This window comes from Mastomys coucha, unplaced genomic scaffold, assembly GCF_008632895.1.
Source record: "Mastomys coucha isolate ucsf_1 unplaced genomic scaffold, UCSF_Mcou_1 pScaffold6, whole genome shotgun sequence".
Classification (NCBI taxonomy): Eukaryota; Metazoa; Chordata; class Mammalia; order Rodentia; family Muridae; genus Mastomys; species Mastomys coucha.
In genome coordinates, this window is record NW_022196912.1 from 7,189,588 (window position 1) to 7,214,587 (window position 25,000).

The window sequence follows — 25,000 nt, forward strand, 5'->3', positions numbered from 1 at the left end:
GTGTGTATAGTACAATATTATATATATAATATATATTGTATTATATATAGATATACATACACACATTTATATATATATATTTATATATTTATATATATATATAAATGTGTGTGTGTATGTTTATCTATATATACACACATATGTGGCACAACACAGATACACACATGTATATGATGTATATGTATATGTGGCTTCTCAAAATGAGGAGCTTTGACTATCTAGTGACAGGCAATTGCATGATGTTTGGTTTAGGAAAAGCTGAGGCACATGGGCTTGTGGTCCATCTGTTTAACAAGCTAAAATCAGGAGGTAAAGGAATCCTGGGGGTCTTAAGACTTATCACAGAGACTCACACTCACATTTCTGGGATCCGTAGGTCAGCTCCTGACATGAGAGAGTTACCTATGCCCAGGTGTGAGTCAGGCATGCTCAGAGTTGGTCCTGTGTGAACCACACAGCAGCCAGCTGGGCGTCAGCCCGCTGCCTCTGCTCCTTGGGGGCTCTGCTCTCTTTTCTTTTTTTCTTTTCTTTTCTGGTTTTTTTTTTTTTTTTTTTTTTTTTTTTTTTTTTTTTTTTTTTTTTTTTTTTTGGTTTTCCGAGACAGGGTTTGGCTGTCCTGGAACTCACTCTGTAGACCAGGCTGGCCTACAGCAATCTGCCTGCCTCTGCCTCCCAAGTGCTGGGATTAAAGGCATACGCCACCACTGCTTGGCCTGCTCTGTTTTCTTTAGTTTCACGCTCTAGCAGCACTTCCTATCAGTAAGTCCCACCGTCCATCTTTCTTGTGTTTTTAAATAATTTTAAGTGCAAATATACCATGATGGGTTTTACCAAAGCATTTTCTAGCTATGCCGTCATACTTCCCTTGCCTTTTATGCTCTTACATACAAACACACACACACACACACACACACTTTTCCTATCCTTTCTCTCCCCTCCCCTCTGCCCCTGCTTTCTGGTCCCCTCCTTTCTGAGCTTGAGTCTCATGAACTCCAATAATCTCTCTTTCTCCTGTACTGGCTGGTTTTGTGTGTCAACTTGACACAGGCTGGAGTTACCACAGAGAAGTGCCTCCATGAGATCCAGCTGTAAAGTATTTTCTCAATTAGTGATCAAGGGTGAGAGGGCCCAGCCCATTGTGGGTGGTTCCATCCCCGGGCTGGTAGTCCTGGGTTCTACAAGAAAGCAAGCTGAGCAAGCCAGGGGAAGCAAGCCAGTAAGCAGCAACCTCTCCATGGCCTCTGCATCAGCTCCTGCCTCCAGGTTCCTACCTGTGTGAATTCCAGTCCTGACTTCTTTTCATGATGAACAGCAGCGTGGAAGCATATGCTGAATAAACCCTGTCCTCCCCAGCTTGCTTCTTGGTCATGATGTTTTGTGCAGGAATAGGAACCCTGACTAAGGGGCTGCTTGTACCCTCCTCTCTCTCCTCCCTCTTGGTCTCTGGCTCTCCCTTGCTCCTCTCTTGCTCTTTCCCTGCCTCCCTTCCCCCACTCTCTCGCCATGTGCTCATGGCCCTTCTCTACTCCTCTACTCTCTCTTTCTCTCCCTCTACTACCCTCTTAACTCTTCTCCCCATGCCCTTAATAAACTCTACTCTATACTAAAAAGAAAAAAGAAAAAGAAACCCTGACTAAGACACCTCCAGTAGTCCCCATCTCAAGATGAGCTCCCATTGGGTGTGGTCTCACTGTGTAAGGAGGCTGCCCTGGTATTCCCGAGGTCTCCACGCTGACCTTGAACTTCTTATCTACTATTGTGCTTTTGAAGGGCACAGATTGGATATGCAGCATTATGCCCAGCTTCCGCCTACTGTAGATACAATATTTTTAACCCTTCTCCACTTCACCTTCCTCGGCTGCCACCACTGAGCCCTCTTCCTTCCTCCTCCCACTTATTCTTTAGTGGGCTCAGTCGTTACACTGCCCACTCCTTCCTCAGCCCGCACAACGTGCTCACAGGACTGCCTTGTAGTCTCTACCTGACTGAACTGTGCTCTGCAATAGAGGATGCACAGTCCCCTCCCTCCCTGGAACTCTTTCTCCCTGGTTTCCATGACATCTAGGCTCTCCCTGTTTTTCTCTTTTCCCACCTCCCTGTGGCTTCTCCTTTTCTGTTTCTTTTGTTTTTCTCCTTTGGCCTTTCTCTTAACTGCTTTATTATTTGGTAGGCGTAATGCTGAAGGCTGCTATGCTGAAGCACAAGACCATAAGGTGCTGGGGGGTTGAAGGAAGAAGGGCCAGTGCCCCTTGGCCTCTGGTGACAAGGAAAGGCCCTCTGGAAAAATGGAGATGGAAAATGGACCTGGACTAGAGTATGGAAGCATTTCTGGTAGACAGTTTTCACACTAACTGCATGAGACTTGAAAATGAGCGTTAACTCAGTGGTGTGTGTGTGTGTGTGTGTGTGTGTGTGTGTGTGTGTGTGTGCATTTGTGCATGTGCCCATGATAAAACTACAAAGAGACTTATGAGAGATCTTATGAGAGGTGAGAAACAGGGCTTGGGTGGCATGAAATAGGAAAGCTGGCGGGGGTAACTCCGGGGAGAAAGGGAATTAGAAAAGCAACAGAGACATAAGCAGAGTGCAATGAATGCCACATGCATATGAAGGTGCCGTGACAAACCTATTACTGCACATTTTAATAGGAAAAGTTATTTTTTCTTTTAAAGTTTTTGTTACATTTATTTAGCATATGTTGGAGTCAGGGGACAGCTCTCAGTAGCTAGTTCTTTCTTTCTACCATGTGGGTCTCAATGATCTAGCTGTTGGTCAGGATTAGGGGCAAGTGTCTTTACCTACTGAGCCTTCTTGCTCATCCTGAAAAGTAAGTAAATTTAAAGGGGGGATGGGTAATCTAATGAGCTGGTTAGTTCTTTGACACAAGTTTAGAACTATGAAGGAAGAGTAGCCCTAAGGGTTATCACCAGTGACTGATCCAGAAGGAAGCGCCACTGTTGAGAATACCTAACGTTTATGTGGAGGGCTAGCAGCACCCATGTCTAGATGAATGGGCCTCAGACCTGTAGACCCTTGAGGCTTCTCGCTCTAACCATCCTCAGATATCCTCAGTACCTTCCTGGATTCTGTGCCTCCGAGAACATCTTACTGTCCTATGGGCAAGAACTGCTGCAGTACCGGCTTTGAGCTTTCCACTGCATCCTGGCCTGTGTATGCTGAAGTTAAAGAAAGTGAGCTGCACTTCTGAATTCCTCTCTCCACCACTGGCATGTGGACATGGTGTAGGCCTGCTGCCATGATGGACTGCATCCCTATTCACGAGATAACCCCTTCCCTACGGGAGCTGCTTTTTCCAGACATTTTGTCGCAGTAAAGAAACTAATATAGAGTTAACTCCCCATTCATAAGGGATTAGCCAGGTGAAAGAAACTTGATTCAATACTGCTATTTAGAAGTGCTAGGGGAAGTGGTCAGGATTAAATGAAGCATCAACATGGATCCCTCTACTGAATGATGGTATGTTAAAATTCTTACTTTCTTTTTTCCTTGAGTGCCTGTTGTAGGTACATGCTCACAAGGAGGGCAAAAGTTAAGGTTAACATCTGGTACTTTTTTCTTCTACTCTCCATTTTATTTATTTTCTCTCAGCAACTCTGGAGCTCACAGCCACACCAGACTTTCTGTGTGCTGAGATCTGAATCCAAATCCTCATGCTTTCAGAGTAAACATCTGACCCACTGAGTCCTACCTCCATACTGTTGTCTTTAGAAGAGACCAGAGGACAAGGATAGACACACACACACACACACACAGGTTTGCTGTCTTTTATTGGGTGAAGTCCAGTGTTACCTCAAACCTTGAATCAGTCAACAAGAAGCCAATCCTCCTGATGCTGGAGCAGAACTGTGACATCAAACAAGCCTCTGTGCTTGATGTCTCCCCAGCCTGTGATGGTCCATGATGCTGTACCACTGGCCAACAAGCTCCCTTAATCAGGAGCTGTGTACCACTTTCCTTGGTATATCGAGGGTATCTTCAGCACACAGTAGGCTCCCATAAACACTGGATAGATGAAAGAATGAAAAGAAAGTGTCCTTAGTGTGTGCTTGGCCAATGTCTCCCACAGGGACTCCTCAGCACTGTCACCTATGTGATCTAATGACTGGCTTGAAGTGTCTGCCCCTCCAGCACAGCCCAGTGTACAAGACAGATCCAGTTTGGATGCTCAGGGACTGTGCTCTGGGATCCTGAGTAAAACTATCTGTCTCTTCATGGGCTTCAGTATAGTCAAGTGTAGACTGGACAGAAGGATAAGAGTGTGGAATTATGGGTAGGAACAGTACATAACACAAGTAATTCTCAGGAAATGCCCTCCCTAGAAAACATTTTGTTCTTAATTCCTTTGTCACTAGCTGACAGCAACCTCTTCCCCCGGGATGACTCATGGACCACGAAGGGATTTCCCGTGGGCCCAGCATGGCAATAAGAACAGCCATAAGCCCAGGACTGGGTAACCCCACCCCACACCACTCAAGGCTGCAAGAGAAAAATTCAAGGAACTGTATAATAGTGGAAATTAAAACAAGGGAATATCATGGCTTGTGCTAGCTGTCCTGTGCAGCTGAGGCTAAACACCCGTACACATAAAGCAAAGGGTTGAAAGATGTGATTAAAATAGTATATCACATTGATAGGTTTAAAATATTGGATAAGCCTTGTCTTCACAGAATAAACTCCACAACTCCACTTGGTAATAAGATATCATTGATTTTTATATATTTGTGTATCTAATTTACCACTGTTTTGTGGAGTTTTTGCATCAATATTTTTCCATCAATGCTCTTGAGTGATATGAGTGTAGTTTTGTTTGTTTGCTTCTTTGGTGCTTTACCTATTCTTGTTTTCAAATTTAAGCATTTAGTGGTTGACAGGTCTCAAGGGTGGCTGCTTTAGTTATACAATTTTCATTTGGTTCTAATATATTTTTAAATATCCCTTGACATATTTTCTCTGATCCATGGATTATTTATAAATGAGAGAAAGAGAGAGGGAGAGAGGGAGGGAGGAGGGAGAGAGTCCCAGATATCTTTCTGTTCTTGAGAGCATAGGCATATAATATATTTTATATACTTTAAATATAAATTGAATCTTACTTTATAATCCAGGATAGAGTTTGATTTGGTAATGGTTCCAAGGGCACTTGAAAACACTGTAGACTGAGCTGGTGGGATGGCTCAGTTGGTAAGGTGCCTGTGCCAGACCTGATGGCCAGAATTCGATCCTGGAAACTAATATGGTGAAAGGGGAAAGCTGACTCCACATGAGGGAAGGGGAGGACTGACACTACATGGTGGAAGGAGAGGACTGACTCCCACAGTTATATATTATCTCAGGTATTCTGTCAGAGTGACAGGAAGCTTGTAGATAATGCAGGGACCCTCACTGTGAGCTTTTGGATCTCCACCAGAAGAAGGCCACATTTGGCAGATTGATGCACTCTGATTAATCTGACCAGGCGACTCATACAGCTGGAAAATCTGCAAAAGGTAGGAGGGCATCCGGGGACAAAGAATTAATGCCTGTTGCACAAGTACCAAGTGCTAGATCCCATGTTAAATAAAAAAGAAAAATCTCACTTGAACCTATAAGGACCTTCTAGAATGGTGGTTCTCAACCTGTGGGGTGCGACCCCTTGGGATCTGAATGAACTTTTCACAAGACTCACATATCAGATATCCCACAGAACAGATATTTACATTATAATTCATAACAATAGAAAAATTACAGTTATGAAGTAACAACAAAAATAATTTCATGGCTTAGGGGTCACTGTAACATAAGGAACTGTATTAAAGGGTCACAACATAAAGAGGGTTGAGATCCACTGACCTAGAACAAGTACTAATGGTATACATGTAAACAAAGGCCCAGCGGGGACATTACACCCATTAATCACACAGTTGGAGAGCAATGGAAGCAGAGTCAAGGTCATCTTTTTGACTCAATGGACATTTTCTACATTAGGAATTGCTACCTTCTGTTGGAATCCAGAAAAGCCTCTAGAACAGGGTCAAAGAGTGGCTGAGAAGCATCGGCTTATGCTTCAGCCATTCCTCACCTATGGACAGTAGATGCACATCAGAACCCCTGCATTGCAAGGACTGGTTTAGGTAACGATGCCCCCGGAGGGTGTCAGAGCCACAGACATCATGGGGCTCGCTGACAGCTTTTGCTGCTTGATCCCTCTGGGACTACTGGTCACTCCAAAGAAAGAAAGAATTAACCTTTCTAAATTGTGGGGCTTGTTACTGCCCAGGTTTGGTGTCTGGCATGGGTATGAGCCAAATTTGAGCCAAGCTACCTTGGCAAATGGTCTTGCTTTTGACTCTGTCTAGCCTACATTCCCTAGGCCCCGCCCACCCTCTCTGGTCCACAAAACAGAGTATCCTGGAAAAAGCATATTCATCCTGTTTATACTGGGCCAGGAAGTCGCAGGTGTAGATTAGCTGGAAAGAAAGCCAGAGTCCCCCTTCTCTCCAGCTCTTCCAAAAACCCTTTCAATGAGCAGCAGATTAGCTTTTTTTTTAAAGATTTATTTATTTGTTTGTTTTATATGAGTACACTGTCATTTTCTTCAAACACCCCAGAAGAGGGCATCAGAGCCCATTACAGATGGTTGTGAGCCACCATGGGGTTGCTGGGAATTGAATTCAGGTCCTCTGGAAGAGCAGTCAGTGCTCTTAACTGCAGACCCATCTCTCCAGCCCAGCAGACTATCTTTTAAGAAAAAAAAAAAAAAAAGCTAAGCAGACAGAATATCACCACAGGAACATAATGTTTAAATTCCCAAGTTTCCTGAGAATCATCACCCATTTCTCTTATATCCCACAGTTTGGGGAAATTATGCTTCCTCCGAACCATCTCCTATCTTCTCCAGGCAGTAACTGTCCTTTACCTAGAAAGGAAACTGTCCACCTATCGAATGTTCAGATCAAGCAAACAGGCACTTACTCCTTGAGTTGGTGAACGAGGCTGAGAAGAGGACGCGAAGAGGCTCGGTTTGGGAAAGGGTTCTGAGGATGCTTGTGAAGGCTGGCTCCCTCTATAGCACTTTGCTTGCTCTGATTAGCTGTGGAGTCAATCAAAGGCTCCTCTGGTTGCCTCCCACCCTCATGTGTTCACCTACAGCTCAATTTCATTATTGCTATTTCTCTTAGAACAAGGCTAGGAGCCAAGTTGCAAGTCCCTGCCTGGTCAGTTACCAGCTGTGTGAACTGGAGTGAACCACTTAAGGTCTCTTGAGTGCCAGTGTTTTCATCCAACAAAAGAGCAAGCCTTCACTGCCACCTACTCACACTGCAGCTCCCAGCTGAGGAGGCTGCTGAAAGCACTGGAAACTCTAGAGACCAGTGCAGATGTAAATAACAGCTTTGCGAAAAATGTCATCCCTCCAAGGTGACAGCTGTCACCCCATTGTTCAGAACTCAACGCTGGGCAGAGCTCCTAAATGTCAGCAATTTGTAGTTTAATGTAGAGAGAACATTAGTTACGCTTTGAGTGGAAGCTCATCTGCAATCCACACCAAAGTGCAGGTTAAGTGTTCTAAAATTTCATTCCAACCAGGTAAAAAACAATCCCTTCATATGTCCTGAAGGTGCTAGCCTTTCATTCCCCGCACAGGCTCCCCTGCAACGACACTGCCAAGTGCCACTGTTTCCCTCAGGACTCACCTGTGAATTCTCCCTAAGGATGCCCTTTTCATGAGGGTCAGTTATGATTGCTAGACAATGACTCTGAAATGAGGCTCTGAACATTCTTCAGTGGTGAGGTCCCATTCATCAGTGGTGAGGTCCCATGCGTCAGTGGTGAGGTCCCATGCGTCAGTGGTGAGGTCCCATGCGTCAGTGGTGAGGTCCCATGCGTCAGTGGTGAGGTCCCAAATGTCATTGGATAGAGCCTAATCCCAATTCATCACTTCCACCAAAATAGCATTGCCAACACCAACAAACCCAAAACCTTCTAGATTCAACTTGACTTGTCAGTTGGAGTCAAATGTAATTGGTAGAAAATTACTTAAGAATCAATATATAGGTGGGTGTGGTAGTCCATCTCCATAACCCCAATGCTCAGGACTCTGATGGGAGGGAGAGTTACCATGAGTTTGAGGCCATCCTGGGCTACATAGTAAGTTCCTAGTTAGTCTGAGCTACAGATTGAAGTCCCATCTCAAAACAAAACAACAACAAAAACCAAACAACTCAACAAAATGATAAATGTTCCTTATTTTAATTAAATTAATTAATTTATTGTAAAGACAGAGTTCCACTGTATAGCCCTGACTGTCCTGGAACTCACTCTGTAGAGAGAGAATTCCTACAGGCTGGCCTAGAGAGATATACCTACATCTACCTCCCAAGGGCTTAACTAAAGGCATGTGCTACCACTGCCTAGTGCAAGCTCCTCATTTTAAAAAAGGGAGGGGGGAGGAGAAGAAAAGGGAGAGAAGGAGAGAGAGAACAGCCTGAGGTAAGTTAAGTGTTGTCTGTCAGAAATGGAACTTAAGTCTTGTTCAGCACCTTGTTATAGCTTGTTCTCATATGCCGCTAAGAGAGATGGTGAAGGGGCATGGACATAGAGCATTCACACCTGCAGCCCACTGCCACCTGCCCTAACCTAGTGGTGACAACATTTTCTGCCGAATCTGTTCTGACTCTTCTTTGAAATTTATTTTTGTTTTATGTGTTTGAATGTTTTTCATATCTCACATGCATGCCTGGTACCCAAAGAAGCCAGAAGAGAGTGTCGGGTTCCTTGGAACTGGACTTACAGATGGTTGTGAGCTGTCATGTGGGTGCTGGGAATCAAACCTGGGTCCTCTGGAAGACCTCTAGGAGATTTCTCTAGTCCCTGTTCTGATTCTTCTAATCACACATTTTTCTTTAAATTAAAAAAAAAAAAAGCATTGACGTCCAGTGGTTCTCAGACGCTGTGACCCTTTAATACATTGCTCAGGTTGGGATGACCCCAACCATAAAATCATTTTTATTGCTACTTTGTAACTGTAATTTCACTGTTGTGAATTGTAATGTAAATATCTGTGTTTTCCAATGGTCTTAGCCCTGTGAAAGGGTTGTTCTACCCCAAAGGGGTCATGACCTACATGACAGGTTGAGAACTGCTGTAAACCTTGTGGATGGGAAATTTTGTCTGTTTTGTATAAGCTACATGGATGAAAATATCTTACCATATTTTCAGTTCCCTCTTTTATTCTTCCTTATTTCATGAAGAAAATTCCCAGCTGTGATTTTTATCACCCCAAGCATTTTCTTTAGAGCCGTGGTTTGTATCTATTTAGACTCTGAATCAGAATCACCTATAAATTGTGTAGCTATTATTTTGATCTTTTTTTTCCTGTCAAACTTGAGTCTGTCTTCCTGATCTTAGAGTCTCCCATTTGCAGATCTTTATCCTTAAAGGAAAGAGAAGCAAAGTAAGGATTACTGTGCTTTTACCCCCACGTGCAGTTTATCTGCTGTCTTTACCAAAAGGCATTCTCTCCCAGCCTTCACTCCTTCCTTTTAACTTTGACTACACTCGTGCTCTGCTGGGAATACTCATCAACTAGAAGAGGATAAAATGCCTTTAGCAATAATATGAAATATACTGTTAATACAAGTATAGTCTGGAACCACAATATTGGAAGAAAAGAATATACAGCATATTTCATTAATTATCATATGCACATATTTTTCACAATCTTTATGTTTCTGATATCAGAATGTATTGTATAATACACAGCACCTCATAATTTATTTGGTAGGGCTTTTAAAAAGAAATTTCTTTTGTGGAAATCTGATCATGGTACATAGTGCAGTCAATGGAATTATGGGCTTAGTAGATATGTACTTTTGGAGACTATACATAGTATTTTCTCTGGAAAGAATCTCAAAGGCAAAGATAGATTGGAGAGTAAAGTATGTATAAGAATATAGATAAGAGCCAGGTAGTGGTGGCACACTCCTTTAATCCCAGCACTTGGGAGGCAAAGGCAGGCAGATTTCTGAGTTCGAGCCTGGTCTACAGAGTGAGTTCCAGGACAGCCAGGAATATACAGAGAAACCCTGTCTCGAAAAACAAAACAAAACAAAAAAACCCAAACAAACAAAGAACCAAAAGAATATAGATGAGGAACTCCAGAGCCAACAGAATTTCTACTGCATATTCTTTTATATCTTGCACTTCAAAGTAAGCTAACCATTTTAACAACAGACTCTAATTTAAAAAGGACGACTGGACAGGCATCCTTCGGACCCCACTGCTTTGCTCACATTTGTTTGGGTTTCCACTCATTCCTAACGAAGGTCAACGAAGGTCAACACAGGGAGGCTAGCATTGTGCCAACCTGTATGCTGTCATCCGAAGTCCATCATGGCAGCTGGCCAGAGACTAACTGATATCATCCTCCCTAAGTTTGAATAGATTCAGCCTATGGGAAGTGGCACTATTATGAGGTGTGGCCTTGTTGGAAAAGATGTGGTCTTGTTGGAGGGAGTGTGTCCCTATGTAGGCAGGCTTTGAGGCTCCTATGCTCAGACTCCGCCCACTATGGAAGAGACCCTCCTCCTGGTTGCCTTAGATCAAGATGTAGAACCTTTGGCTCCTCCTGCATCATGTCTGCCTGGAAGCACCATGCTTCCATCCATGATGATAATGGACTGAACCTCTGAACCTGTAAGCCAGGCCCAGTTAAGTGTTGTCCTTTATAAAAGTTGCCATGGTCATGGTGCCTCCTCACAGTGGTGAAACCCTAGGACAACCAGTCTCTTGTGGATGCAAACCAGATCCTTACTCATTATAACTGAGCTCAACAACTTTGTCCCATTGCCTTCTTTACCCTGAAGTTGTGTCACAAGGCAAGGGATAAGTAATAAGGTGTTCTGCTTTGATTAGATCCCAGTTTCCAGAAGAACCCTTAATCATCATCCAGGGTGAGGGTGTGAGGAGGAAAACAAACCTTAACTGGTGTCAACACACTTGCTAACAAGTCGTGTTACCATGATTGCTCACAGGCAGTGACCAGAAGACTCGGCATGTCACTGAGGTGCCATTGCTGACTCATGCCTGTTGACAGTATTTACACAAGCAAATAGCCATTCCCAAGGCCACTCCAAAGGTCATATATACACATAGGTTATAATATTAAAGTGGGAAAAAATAGTCTCAGGAATTCTGAGAAGTAAGAATAGCTGATGTTGGGCCTCAAGCAGTAAAAACAGTGAATACAGAGTAGAGAAGGGATTCATAAGGCCAAGGTTTTCCAACTCAACAGAGATGGAACCCAAGTCAATGGTGGTTGGGTGTGTGTGAGGGCAACTTCCAGGGTAATTTGCATCAATTCCTGTTGGCTTTCATGGTTCACTCTTATCAGCTGGTCAGGACAAACTAAATCAAACTTTAAGGCTTAAGAGTGACATGAACAACCTCTTTGGTTTATTCAGCTGCAGTATAGACAAAAATGTCTAGACTTGTAACAGGCCTAATTCTTTAACTTGATTGATAACTTAGGGCTGGTAATGTGATGCTTGTCACACATACATGTGGTCTTACATTCAATCCTTAAGAGGTTGCTATCTTAACATGTAACAAGCCCCAGGTTCCTATAGCTAGTTTCAACATTAAAGAATAGGAATTTGTCCCAGTCTACAGAAAATGGAGTTTTTTTGTAAGGGGCTGGTCTGGTGTTCTTTGTATTCAAATTCTGTACCCCAAGATCTGATTGCTCCAAGCCAAGCAAATCCTCATGCATACCACCTTTTGTGTGTAAACCTTGCCCCCCAAGTTATCCCTGATTAGTTAATAGAGATGCCTACAGCCTGGGATGGGCAGAAGAGAGGGGACAGAGCAAAGGTTCCATGAAAGGAAGAGGAGAGGAGGAGAAAAAATAAGTTGTCATGGGGTAGGTGGATCATGAGTACATGGCCATAGGGTCTGGCCTGTTGGAGCAGGAGTGGCCCATGCAGAACATGGCAAAGGATATCTTGGGATTACTGACAGAGAAGTAGGGAAAACAGCACAGAGGTTGGATATCTGCCCAGTTCTAATGCTTATAGGTTTATTACAAATACAAAGGTTTTTTGTGTCTTTTATTTGGGAACTATATGGTCTCAGTAGTATATTAACCACAGAGTAATATTAACCACAACAGTTTCCTTATTTAAATATTAGATTATAAATATTGCTCCTACCTTTGCTTGCTCTTTCATTTCAATTTATACAAAGTATCACTTGAAACACTCTTCCATTATTACTATTTATAGTTGTCTGGTCTCTCCAGAGAAAGAGAGCCAAAATGATTGATACACAGATAAACTATGTAGACAGGTAGGTAGAATGGCAGACAGGGGATTGATCATAGGAATTGGTTCATGCAGTTATGGAGGCTGTCCTGCACTAGTCCATCTACAATCCAGACAACTGGGGAAGCTTGAAGTGTGGCTCACTCTAAATACAAAGATCCCAGAATCTAACGTGAGAAACTGGAGAGCAAAAGGTTCTAAGTTCCAGAATCCCAAGGGTTGAGACTCTGGAGTAGAGCATCCGAGGGCAGGACAAAAGGGATGTTCCAGCTACAGAGCTAGAGTATTCCCTTTGCTTCACCCTTTTGCTCTGTTCAGGCCCTCAAATAACTGGACAGCACTCACCCACATCATGGAGATCCCCTTCATCTAGTTCAACTGTCAGTGTCCTTGGGAAACCCTGATAGGCACATAGCAATAAAGCCTTTCCATCTAGTGGGTGTCTGTTAACTCAGTCAAGTTGATATCTAAAACCAAGCATCACTCTAAGTGATTGACACTAAGGACAGAATTGTTTGTTTACATTTTTAAAAGTTCAGTATGCCTTCTGTGTGTCAGGAGCTTCAGCTATGGAATGAACTACAATCCAGAATAGGAGGGCTCACCTGTGATCCAGACCTTGAGGGTGGAAGACCCAAGTTTCTGACCTGGATCTTGGCATGGAGATCTTGAGGCATAGTGGCCATGAAAAGCTTAGGTCTAGGCAAAGTAGCACATACATTTAATCCCAGGACACTGAGACAAGCAGATCTCTGAGTTCAAGGTCAGCCTGGGACAGAGCAGGTTCCAGATCCAGGCATGGTAGTACACACCTTAATCTGGACTACACTTTCTGCTGGAGGCGTGGAAGGAAACTGGAAGAAGGAAAACTTCTCCTGCTTGCACTTACTTGCCAGCACACCTGTTGGAACCTACTTCTACAGAAGACCAGCTCAAACAACTAGCCTTATGGGACTGAGCAACTAGTAGATTCTTGGACTTCCCATCCACAGCTGCCCATTGTGGATTAGTTGGACTAAAGACTGCAAGTCATCATAATAAATTTCCTTAATATATAGAGACATTCCCTAAATTCTGTAACTCTAGAGAACCTTGACTAATACAGATATTTTTGTGTGTATGTATGCGTGGACATGTATGTAGGTCAGAGGACAACTTGAAGAAGTTGGTTTTCTCTTCTTACCATGTGGAGTCTGGAGTTTAGACTCAGTGGCAGGCAAGCACTTTTACTCACTGAGCTGTTTTGCCAGCCCATCCATGGGTTCTGATCTGTGAACTTTTGTGAGAAGGAATCTTATGTAGCCCAGGTTGGCCTCCAACTCACTATTTAGATAAAGATGTACCTCTATCTTCCAAACTGGGATTATAGGCCATGTTCTGCTTGACCAGATGAAATTCTAACAAGTCTTGTTTCTCTAGTTTAAAACCTTATTCTTATGTTGTTTCTGTGAGTTTAGTGGGGCTGATAAAAATTATAGCAAGGAAAGAGATAAGTAATTTTTAATTTCCTCTGGGAAGTGATTTTGAGATGTAAATGAAAAGAATTTCTGGAGAATGATTTATAGTTTTAAAAATTGGAATGATTGGGGGAGGGAGGAAAGTTGGGATTCAGGTTATCACAGTGAGTTTAAAATTTGACATTTTCCAAACTCAGAGAGCAGCATGGGAGGTTTCTGTGGTTTGGGGTATAGAATTCGCTTTTCTATTCACTATGAACTGACTGTGCAACAGCTTAGGCATTTGATGTGACCAAAACAGACAAAACAAAACAAAACAAAACAACAACAAAACAAAATGAAAACAAAAACCTGCCTCCTTGTGGACAAGGATTGTTTAAGCCTAATTTAATTAAAAGGTAGAGGCTATTTTTGTGTCAGGAGACAACTTTTTGGAGTTGGTTCTCACTTTGCAGTGGGCTCCAGGGGCCCAACCTGGTTAATCATCTTGACAAGTATGAGTGCTTTATGTCATTAGCTCTAAACAAAGAAAACAGGGGCTAGTTTACCAGGATTGTGGTCACCACACTTTTCACCACTCTGAATATGAGATGGGGAAGGGTTTCTCATTCTCTGGGTGAGCTGCATTTTCTCAAGTTAATGATCCAGTGACTATTATTTTCAGTGTGCTTTTTTTTTTTTCCCGAGACAGGGTTTCTCTGTATAGCCCTGGCTGTCCTGGAACTCACTCTATAGACCGGGCTGGCTGGCCTCGAACTCAGAAATCCGCCTGCCTCTGCCTCCCAAATGCTGGGATTAAAGGCGTGCGCCACCACTGCCCCGCTGTGCTGGGTATCTTAACAGGTAGAGTGGTTTGGAGATGGGACCCAGGGAAACAGGTCCAAAGGCAAAGAGCAATTTGCACAGATCTTCTAGAAAGTGTCTAAGAGGCCTCGGCTTCCAAATGGATCTACTTGGCAGTATATCAAACTGCCTGAGACTGGAGGAAGATGCTGACGACTCTAGCTAACGGCTCTCATTAAGTAAGGTTCCCATGGGGTGAATAAGGACTTACCAAAGGCGGAAAAAATCAGACACTTTCATAGCGTGGTAGAGTGGAGGGAGAAAGAAAAAGAAAAAGAACGAGCTAGGCTTTGAGGCGTAAACAATACAACGCAGCAGGGGCAACGTGGCGAACTCAGACTGAGCTGGGCTACAGAGTAGGATCTGTCTCAAAACAAAACAAAACAAAACAAAAAACAAACAACGAAAACCAACTCAAAACAAAATGAAAGGATGGGTGAAAAGAATGTAAAGTAGTCCAAGAGAGGTCGGTCAGAAAAGTGGAAATAGAAATGAGGACGAGTGTTTGCCAAATCTTTGCCCCTCCCTTAGAGTAAGGGCGTACCCAAATTCCCTGTGGACTACGGATGCGGTCTCGCTCCTCGACGCCCCGCCCCCGCCCGCCCTAGCCACGCCTGCACCCAAGGACCGGACAGGCTCAAGCCCCGCCTTGCCCTGGTCCCTGCCCCGCCCCTCCCCGCCGCGCCCCGCCCCACCCCGGTAGTCTGGCTCCGGTAAAGCGAGGCGGGATTTCCGGCATTTGAAAAACTTCCGGCGGGAACCGGAAGATTCCTCAACCGAGCTCCTGTCTACAGATTCGCCAAGCCGGAAGGTGAGCTTTGTGTCTGCGGTACCGGCAATGCTTAAGGCCAGCCGTTTTCGCATCTCGGCCCCGGTAGTTATGAGTGCTGGTTTGGGAAAGAACAATTTTTAAAATGAAGTTTTCTATCTTTTAGTCTGTCACACAGTCTACACCTGGACGATCTCATAACTGTCACCTAGCGCGTCCTTTGATTGAGCCAGCTGTTAGCGCATGGTAGGCGTGAGAAAGGGGTACTTTGTTTTTTTACCCCGAAGGATCGGAGCCGAGGGAGGAATCACTGTCAGTCGTGGCGCGGGGAATCACGCGCCTTCAGAAGTGCTCTGGGCACAGAGGAGGCGGTCGAGCAATGGAGGAAAAGGATGAGTGAGAACTCTAACCAACTTTCCTCATCTTCCCACGTGGCAGCATGACGTTAATACATGCGCAGTGAGAAACAGGGAGAGTCTTGGTACTTGTGGCTCTTATTTCTAGGATTTTGCCTTATACCTCTACCATTTAAGTAAACCATTCCATCCCATTGAGTCTCAGGATTCTCATTCATAAACATGCAGCAGGGCTTTCTCATAGCGAAAGCTAGCTGCTGTTCTCTGCTAGATGCTTGGTTGTTGGTTTTGTTTTATCTCTTGAGGGTCTGTGGACATTTGAAGCACCTTTTTAAATTCCCCCAGGGAAACATTTAGATGCTTCTTGAGTTGTCTCGATTTTCTCCTAGAACAGTGGTTCTCAACTGTGGGTTGAACAATCCTTTCACTGGGGTCGAATATCAGATACCCTACATATCAGATATTTATGATTCATAACAGTAGCAAAATTACAGTTATGAAGCAGCAGAGAAAATAATTCTGTGGTTGGGGTCATCACAATGTGAGAAACTGTTTTAAAGAGACTCAGCGTTAGGAAGGCTGAGAACCACTGCCCTAGAAGTTTCAATGCTGTTTCCCCTTTTTAAATATTGGTGTGTGTATGTGTGTGTGTGTACGTGTGTGAATGTGTAAATGTGAATGTTCTTTTCTTCCTTGTTTCACTTTCCCTAGTTTATAGTGCCTACTCAGTGCCATCATAGCAACCTCTGAAAACTATTGATTGTTTGTTTATTTTGGGAGTTTTTTTGTTGAATGATTATGGACTTCAGTTGACTGAGATACCTCAGATTGTACAAAGCCAAACCTTAGATGGAGGTGGTCTGATACTACTGTGTGTTGTAGATTGGGATGGTTAGAGTGGTTGTAAGGTGAGCATGGAAGCTTGGCTCCTTTAGATTCCCCCCCTTCTCCCCACACTGTTTTCTTTTTGCGACAGGACCTTAGGTAGCACTAGCCTCTTGTGCACTGGGTTAAAGATGTGTGCCACCACACCTGGCTTGTTTATTTGTTTTTGAGACAAGGTCTGTTTGGTATACCAGGGTGACCTTGAACTCACCATGTAGGTGAGAACAACCTTAAGCTCCTGATCCTTCTGCCTCCACCTCCCACATGCTACTATGTTACTTCTGCTTTATAAGGTACTAGGGATCAAACTCAGGATTTCATGCATAGCAGGCAAGCACTCTCCCGGGTGGCCTAGATCTCTGCTCCTGACTGGTGACTGGGGTTTCTATTCAAACTCAGCATTCAATTTTAATGGGTTCAATGTGTACATGTGCATTCATTGTATTCTAGTCTACTGACTCTGTTCTGGGAAATATATTTCTAGACTGTTTGTGAGTTGGTTGCCTCATAACATGTGGGCTTAGGGCACCTAGAAAGATCCTCTTGTGACAGAGTATACCCAACCCCAGGTCCCTCAACCTTGGTCCCAAAGATTTTAGCACTCGTCGGGCAGTGGTGGCACACACCTTTAACTCCTGTCTACAGAGTGAGTTCCAGGACAGCCAGGCTACACAGAGAAACCCTGTCTTGAAAACAACAACAGGATTTTAGCACTCACTTTTGTTGTCCACTTGTCCTTCCTTTTTGTTCATCTGTCTGTCCTTTCTTCCTTCCTTCCTATATTAAGGACACTGAAGGATAAATTGACTTACTTCTCAAATGCCCCAATTACTTGCTTGAGACTTCAATTTTTCCCCAATAACGTGTTAATTCTTTCACTGAGTTTTTAGTCATGGCTAGGGACAGCTGCGTGTTCTCCTCCTGTTCAACACTCTGAAGACAACCCACCTTTACTTTCTGTAGAACTTTTTTTTTTAAGATTTTATTTATTTATTATATTTAAGTACACTGAAGCTATCTTCAGACACCCCAGAAGAGGGCATCAGATCCCATTACAGCTGGTTGTGAACCGCCATGTGGTTGCTGGGATTTGAACTCAGGACCTCTGGAAGAGCAGCCAGTGCTCTTACCCACTGAGTCATCTCTCTAGCCCTCTCTGTAGAACTTTTAAAGTTTTGTTTTGTGTAGTTTAAATCTTAGAACCTGGGTTTGCTCCTGAGGCAGGCCTGGGGGTTAAATCACTTGCTTTCCTTTACAGGAGCAGGTAGTTGCCTCTCTTCCATGTACAGACAAGTTTTTCCCTGACCTGGTTTGAATTAGCACTGTGTCAAACACCAACTTCTTATTTATTTACGTATTTTTCTATACATAAGATCTTACTATGTAGACCAACATGGCTGGAATCCTCCTGCCTCTGCTTCCCTAATGCTAGGATTAAAGAAAGGTGTGCCGCATTCCTGTTTAGCCCTCTTTTTACACTTTATTTTTATTATGGTAAACTGTTCATAAGAAATCATATTTGCCTCTTCCCATTACCTGTCCTGTCCTGTCTGCTGCTAAGAGACTATTCTCCTGCTGGCCTTTGTTTCCTTCTAAACACGGTCTCCCTCAGGTTTGCACTCATGGGACAGAGATGCTGGGAAATCAGGCTCCTCTTTGTGACAACTGCTTTAGTATTTCTGTGAGGTATTACCTCCAAGGTTTACAATATTCCTCTAGTCCAGAGACTTGTTCTAAACATGCTAGTCTAATGCATTTTTTATTGGTTTGACAAACATTCTTTAGGTAATAAGTGTTACCAGTTTAGGTAAATTTATTTACTTGTTACATTACGTGATTCCTCTTGTCATTTGTCTTAATTTTTTTTAAGTGCTAAGCCTTTGAATATGGTAAATATTTTTAGTGGCACAGTGGCTAATCATTTATATTGCAAGAGGATGTTTGATTTGCTTTAGGAATATAGATTATTCCTAAATAACTACTTACTAAGTTGATTGACATTTGATTGATTCCTAACTTTGCAAAGACACTTCTACTTTAATGTTATGAGAATATATGGAAGAGAAAAGAAATTTCTTATATTTGAGAAACAATACAATAGATGACTTGCTTATAATTTGCTGACTGGCAGGATCGCTATAAAATAGTATTTGCAGAATACTCCAGTCTTTAATTCTAAAGCAAACTTATCACCCTAGAGGGGCTTGTCTTTTTCAGGAGATGGTTCCAGCATCATAAGGTATTTGAGACATTGGAGGGCCTCTGGGTCCTCTTCTGATCAGCAGGCTACATCCTGTGGGGAGCTAGTGTTTGGGCTTGCGAATGAGCTCTCTATGTCTCTCCCCTCTGTGGCATTTCTGACAGCAAAGCTTTGGAGTGTTGGTTCTGAATGGAGAGTCATCTTGTAGTCAGATGAAGTGGTAAGCTACTCATGTGCTGCCTCTGCTTTGTGTCCCGTCTCTTCCAGATGCCCTCACTGCGCAGGAGAGCAGACACACCAGCCAAGAACGCAGAGCCCAAAGTTGACTGTTCTTTCTTCTCTGAGTTGTAAGTGTATTAGTGTGATGTGTTGTTGGGGGAATGGTGACTATTTTAAGGGTAATGTGGTCTGCCCTGTAGACACTTAAGTCATTAAGTGAAGAAATGTGTGCACTTGTCCTTTCTCTATATAACAACTCTGTGTTATGCTTGAGCCATCATCCCAGGGAGAGAAAGCAGCTAATGGGTTATGTAATGCTTATCCTGCACAGTAAAAGAGGGCAAGCTGTTGTTTACACTGCTTTAGAGCAGAGCTCTTTCTTTTTAATGATTTTTTTTTCATGTGCATTGGTGTTTTGTCTGAATGCCTGTGTCAGTGTGTTGGGTCTGAGGAACTTGAGTTATAGACGATTGTGAGCTGCCTTATCAGTGCTGGGAACTGAACCCAGGTCACCCAGAAGAGCAGCCAGTGCTCTTAACTGACGAGCCATCTTTACAGCCCCTAGAGTAGCTCTTAACTCATATAACATTAGGGTCAACTTTTGTTTTGGGGGTTGCTTGATGCTTTATAGGACATTTAGTGATATCTGTAACCTCTACTAAATGTGGCAGCAGTTCTTAGTGTAACAATCAAAAATGTCTTTAGACAATGTCAAATGTCCCAGAGGCTCAAAATCATCCTCAGTTGAAAATTTTTCCTATAGAGTACCATATTACATTTGCCTCTGACATTTATTAAGAAAACAAGTGATTAATGTTAAGCCATAATAGTAATATAAGATAAAATGAAAGCAGATCAGGGCTTAGGGAGTGTGCTGTATGATTGTGGTAGAGGGGCATTTTGGAAAGAACAGTCATGGTATTCTTTGGGGGGGGGTGTGCTAAGAGAGCCATTTGAGATTGCTAGTTGCTGTAGTTTGGACAATTGTTCTGAAAGGATTAGTACCAGGGTAGTGCTATTTGGAGGTGGTGGGATGCTTAAGAGTTGGGGGCTAGTCTAAAGCTCTTAGGTCACTGCATGCAAGCTCTGTAAGAGAATTGTAGCACCCTGACCTGTCTTCTCTTTGTTCCTGCCTCAAGATGTGAATGTGTTTCAGCACAAATTCCTGCCTTTGCCACCTGCTGTCTTCATCTGAGGCTCACGCCAATGGGGCTTCCTGATTTTGGAACTAAACCTCTAAGATAAATAAGCCATTTATTAAGTTAAATTATGTCTGTTTATGTCAGTGTAGTGACCCAAAGCTCACAAATAAGGATTTAGATTAGGTTACAAAGAAGAAAGCAGCAAATACACAGATCCTGAGGCAGCAGTGAATTGTGTTTGGGGAGTAGCAAGAGCAGTGTATCCAGATTGGAGCCATCATGCCAGAGAGTGACAGGAAATAAGATTGTAATTGGTGGGAACTAAGACTCTCTGAGGAAGCGCTAGGACTTCATTAGAAGTAAGTTGGGAAGCTACTGGAGTGTTGTGGACAGCGATCTGACCTGATTTGGCTTATATTTGTAAAATATCTTTATAGTTTCTTGGTGTGTAACAGACTCAAGTATGAGGGTGAAGCAGGGAGGTTGGTATAGGAGTAAGAATGGTGAGAACTAGTCCAGTTTGGATAGATTCCTGAAAGTAGAATAGAAAGGACATGGTGCTGGTTACCGGCTCTCTGTAGACCAGAGGAATAGACAGGAGCATTAGAACAAGAAGTCTGTTTTTTTTTAAAGATTATTTATTATCTATTTATTATAAGTACACTGTAGCTGTCTTCAGACACACCAGAAGAAGGTGTCAGATCTCATTATGGGTGGTTGTGAGCCACCATGTGGTTGCTGGGATTTGAACTCAGGACTTTTGGAAGAGCAATCGGTGCTCTTATTCACTGAGCCATCTCACTAGCCCCAAGAGGTCTGTTTTGTTGTTGGCAAGTTGGTGGTGATTGCTAGACATCTAACTGAACATAGATCTGCAAGGGGAAAGAACATCTGCAGATGTACAATTGAGACTTATAGGATAAGCCATAAACTAGAGAGAGTCCTGAGGACTAAGACTCTGGAGATGTCAACTTTTCGAGGTTGGTGAGAGGAGGAGAGGGTCAAAAGGACTAAAGAGAGGCATATAGAAGATGTGCTTTGTAGGACAATTGCCAGGCACTCTTGTGCTCCTCTGGGATGGGGGAATGAGTGTTGATAGCTTTGAGCCACTTCCTATGACAAGTGATTTTGGGTGCTTGGGTTTTCTTCATAATAATATACAAATAAAAAACCCTGTGCTTTTAGCAACATACCCATGTAAAATACAGTTAGTTAGCTGTCCTGCTTGATGGGTGATTAGATGGTAGGGTAGGAAGATGCCCTGTTCAGTTGACAATAGGAGGAGACCCTAAGTTCCTTTATCTTCCCCTTGCCTTTTCCTCCTCCCCTTTCTTTCTTTCTTTCTTTCTTTCTTTCTTTCTTTCTTTCTTTCTTTCTTTCTTCCTTCCTTCCTTCCTTCCTTCCTTCCTTCCTTCCTTCCTTCCTTCCTTCTCCTTTTTTTCTTTCCTTCTTCTCCCCTTTCCTTCCCTTTCCTCCTCTGCTCATGCACTTATGTGTGCATGTGGTATGTGTGTGTGTGCTCGAGTGTGTATGTGGGTTAGGGGTAAACATAGTCAGAACTTGTGGTCCTCCTGCCCTCAGACTCCCAGGTACTCCGAGGAATATCTGGTAGAGCACAGGTTTTTAGATTATAGTTCCCTTTGAATTCACTCTTTTAGTCATTTTGATTTGATTTTGTTTGCTTAGTCTCAGGCTGCTTACCAACCTTTGAAAAGAACTCCTAATGATGCCAGTGGTTTGTCCCGCCATCATGTTTTTTTTGGAACATAATTTGGCTGAAAAGTCATCCAGTCTGGCTCTTGCCTCTCAGCAGAACTGAGCTCAGACAGCTTCACTGATTGAGCTCAGGTCCTTTTCCCCACGTACTGGCTTCCTTAGGGGAGAGAAGTAGAGTGAACCAGGTGGGCTGTAGGGCTGGGCTTTGTCTGCTCTTGAACTGAGTTTGATTCTTGGTTAGAAAGGTGATGTAGCTTTTTAGTCTAATAAGGGTACAGATCTATGTGAAAGGAAAAGGGTGTCAATAAAATAGTTGAGGGTCTTGGTGCTGGCTTTTTTTATGCAGAGTGGGCTGTTTAAAAAGCTCTTTCTCAGTCCTTTCGTTGGTTTGAATAATTTAGTACATTTGAAATGGATTTGATTGGCATTTAGGAACTAAAGTGCTTTTTCCTGTTAAGGCTCACAATGGTGTGCCATGACCCTGTTAAGTTACTTGAGGTAATGATTGGTTTTCTGTGTCATGACAGTGTGTATTATGCTTGTCAGGTCAGAGGAGGAGAGTAGGCCTGTGAACAGTGTGTTGTAGGGAGAAGGTACTTCTGGGTCCTTGGTCACCTGTGCCGTTCTTAGCACTATGTTTATAGCCTATGGTCATATCACTCCGTTTTATAGTACATAGTTCCAGTTATCATTTATGGAGCATGTGTCTCTTTTTACCTTTGCATCTGTTTCATTTCTCCTGGAAGTTCTTCTGTCAATTCGCTCCTAGGTCATCTGGCTCTGAAGAAGATAACAAGGAAGATAGCATTTGGGAACCTCAGAAGAAAGTTCCCAGAAATCGTAGACAGCCTGTTTCCAAGGGATCCAAACGGAAGCAGGGGCCTAGGGTGAAGAAGAGCTCCCAACGGGTGGATGACGTATCAAAAGATGTGGCTGTTAAGGAGGAGTTGGTAGGTGGTGTTGCTCTCTAGATGTGGGGAGGACCCAGTGTTTTGTGCATGGGAGGGACTGTTTCTTTCTCCTTACACTGAGTGGGACAGAACATGCAAATGACACAGACTTCAGGGCACTGGTATCCCCGGGCACAGTCTCAGGAATACTTAACTACTGCAGCAACTGTTTCTTCAGCTACTTCTGTTCTCTTCTCTATGGAGGTGGTATAGGTGTGAAAGTGGTGGTTTGGATGGTGCTGTCAGCAAATATCTGTGTATTGTTAGATTGTTATCTGTCTATGATTTTACAGATTGGAAAGCTGAGGCAGGGAGTGTTAAGTGACTCTCCTGGAACACAGATAGTGAGTGATGGAACTGGGCTTCTAAGTCAGCAGTTCAAAAGCTGATATACCTCTCAGGGGTACTTTTATATCAGCCATGCTTGCCAGAGTGGTGTGTATACACAGAGTGCTGGTTTAATAATTAATACTTAGAAATCATCACCATAAGCACTGAAGCTTCTATGGCAGCACTTTCTTCTTGGAGGCTCAAGTAGGAAATTAAATAGTTAGAACTTGCTTGATGAGCGTGGGCTGAGAGGAGGGATCAGACGAATCAATGTGGGTATTGATTGCCTCCTGTGGTCTTGGCTATGGTCATCACAGTGACTCTTGCAGGTTGTTATTGTGTGGGGTTAAGATAGTCTGAAGTAGTCATCTCCCAGCAGGTTCTCTTGTTATTGGGGCTGAAACACTCAGAGTCTATTTGTTGATTTTCCTTTGCCTTATTATAGGTAGAAGAATACTGATCATACTTGGTCGTTTGCGGATTCCTTTTCTGTCTCTTAGACAGCTCTCTTTACAATGGACACATTCTTTAGTTATGCCAGTTCATCTGATTAGGTTGTGGATTATAGATCTAGCCATTTTATCTTCCTGTCTCTGCTTGAATCCATTATTTTTTGAGCAGGTGTACTGCTCAGAGGCTGTGCATTTCAGGTACACATGTGGTAGTTGGCATTGGACTAGAAGAGTTCTTACTGTGGCTCTCAGTGCTCATCCTCAGTCATTCTGGAAAAATCCCTGATAGAAGTTTAATTTTGACTGAAACATTGTTGGGAACTGTGTTTGTGCCATCTGTGTCACTTGAGTGATGGACAAGCCAGCCTATGACTTTAAACTTTTCAAAGGCAGCTCAATCAGCATTATTGCCACTATCCCAAGTGCCAAGATGACCATCAGGTAAAGTGACACTGGTAAGGAACAGAGATGGCTTCCTGGGTACTTGTGTAGGCCTCCTGAGCAGCCTCCTCTCAAAGAAAAGGATGGTAGCAATGGTGCCATACACCTGTTATCCTAGCACTTGGGAAGCTGAGGCAGGAGAATTGCTCTGAGTTTAAAGTTAGTCTGGGCTCCATGATGAATTCTAGGTAGCCAGGGCTATACATGAGATCTTACTCAAAAAGTAGAACAAAAGAAAACTTCTTGCCTTTGGCTGCTGTTGCTCTGTTTCCAGTCCTTTGCCTTCTGTCTGAGCAGGTGGTGGTGTAGTCTTTTGAATTTCACAAGCATGTAGATGCTTTTCTTCTCCCTCTAATTGGTTGGTTTGATTTTTATTATATTTGTTTGTCAATTTCTGAATTTATTTAAACAAGTCAATTTATTTATATTTTTAAGTCAAGTCTCATGTAGCACAGGCTGGCTGTGTAACTGAGGGTGAGCTTGACTTTCCAGCCTTCTTGCTTCTGCCTTCCAAGTTCTGGGATTACAAGCATGAGTTACCATACCTGGTCTTTATGAGGTGCTGTGGATCAGACCAGGGCTTTGCACCTGCTAAGCCTGTGTGCTGGGCAAGCATACTCTCTTGCTTGTGCTGCATCTCCAGCCATGGCTATAGCTTAATCTTGTTTTTCTGGCACATGTAGATACATCATTTACTTTGTTTTGTGAAATTAAACTTTATTTGTAAGTCATCCACATTCAGTTATAAGAAACATCAGGAGGGATTCCAGGTACCCCTTATCTAGTTTTCTCCAATGGTAAGATTGTAGCATCTCATGTAAGTATAATGACCAGGATATTAACGTTGGTAAAATCCTCTGTTCATTTAGAGTGCTCTGGCTTTCCACATGTTTGTTTGTGTGTGGGTATTTGTATTTAGCACT

At 43.2% G+C, this 25,000-nt stretch overlaps 1 protein-coding gene and 1 long non-coding RNA gene across 11 annotated transcripts in view; one reads left to right on the plus strand and one right to left on the minus strand.

Annotated features, from left to right (window-relative positions):
* Srbd1 (S1 RNA binding domain 1) overlaps positions 1 to 25,000 on the plus strand; it is a 187,915-nt gene that overhangs the window by 6,873 nt on the left and 156,042 nt on the right. For 2 of the 10 annotated variants that reach the window (XM_031357223.1, XM_031357229.1), the window contains exons 1-3: positions 15,326 to 15,428; positions 19,095 to 19,174; positions 22,674 to 22,854. In XM_031357223.1, coding sequence (XP_031213083.1) covers positions 19,095 to 19,174; positions 22,674 to 22,854 — 261 coding nt within the window. In that variant the 5' untranslated portion in view covers positions 15,326 to 15,428. The other 8 variants (XM_031357220.1, XM_031357227.1, XM_031357222.1 and 5 more) reach the window with 7 other exon arrangements.
* Positions 3,770 to 12,510, minus strand: LOC116080719. The gene is made up of 3 exons (XR_004114567.1): positions 12,207 to 12,510; positions 5,115 to 5,498; positions 3,770 to 4,023 (listed from the first exon to the last, which is right to left on the minus strand). It is a non-coding gene; the product is annotated as an uncharacterized LOC116080719 (long non-coding RNA).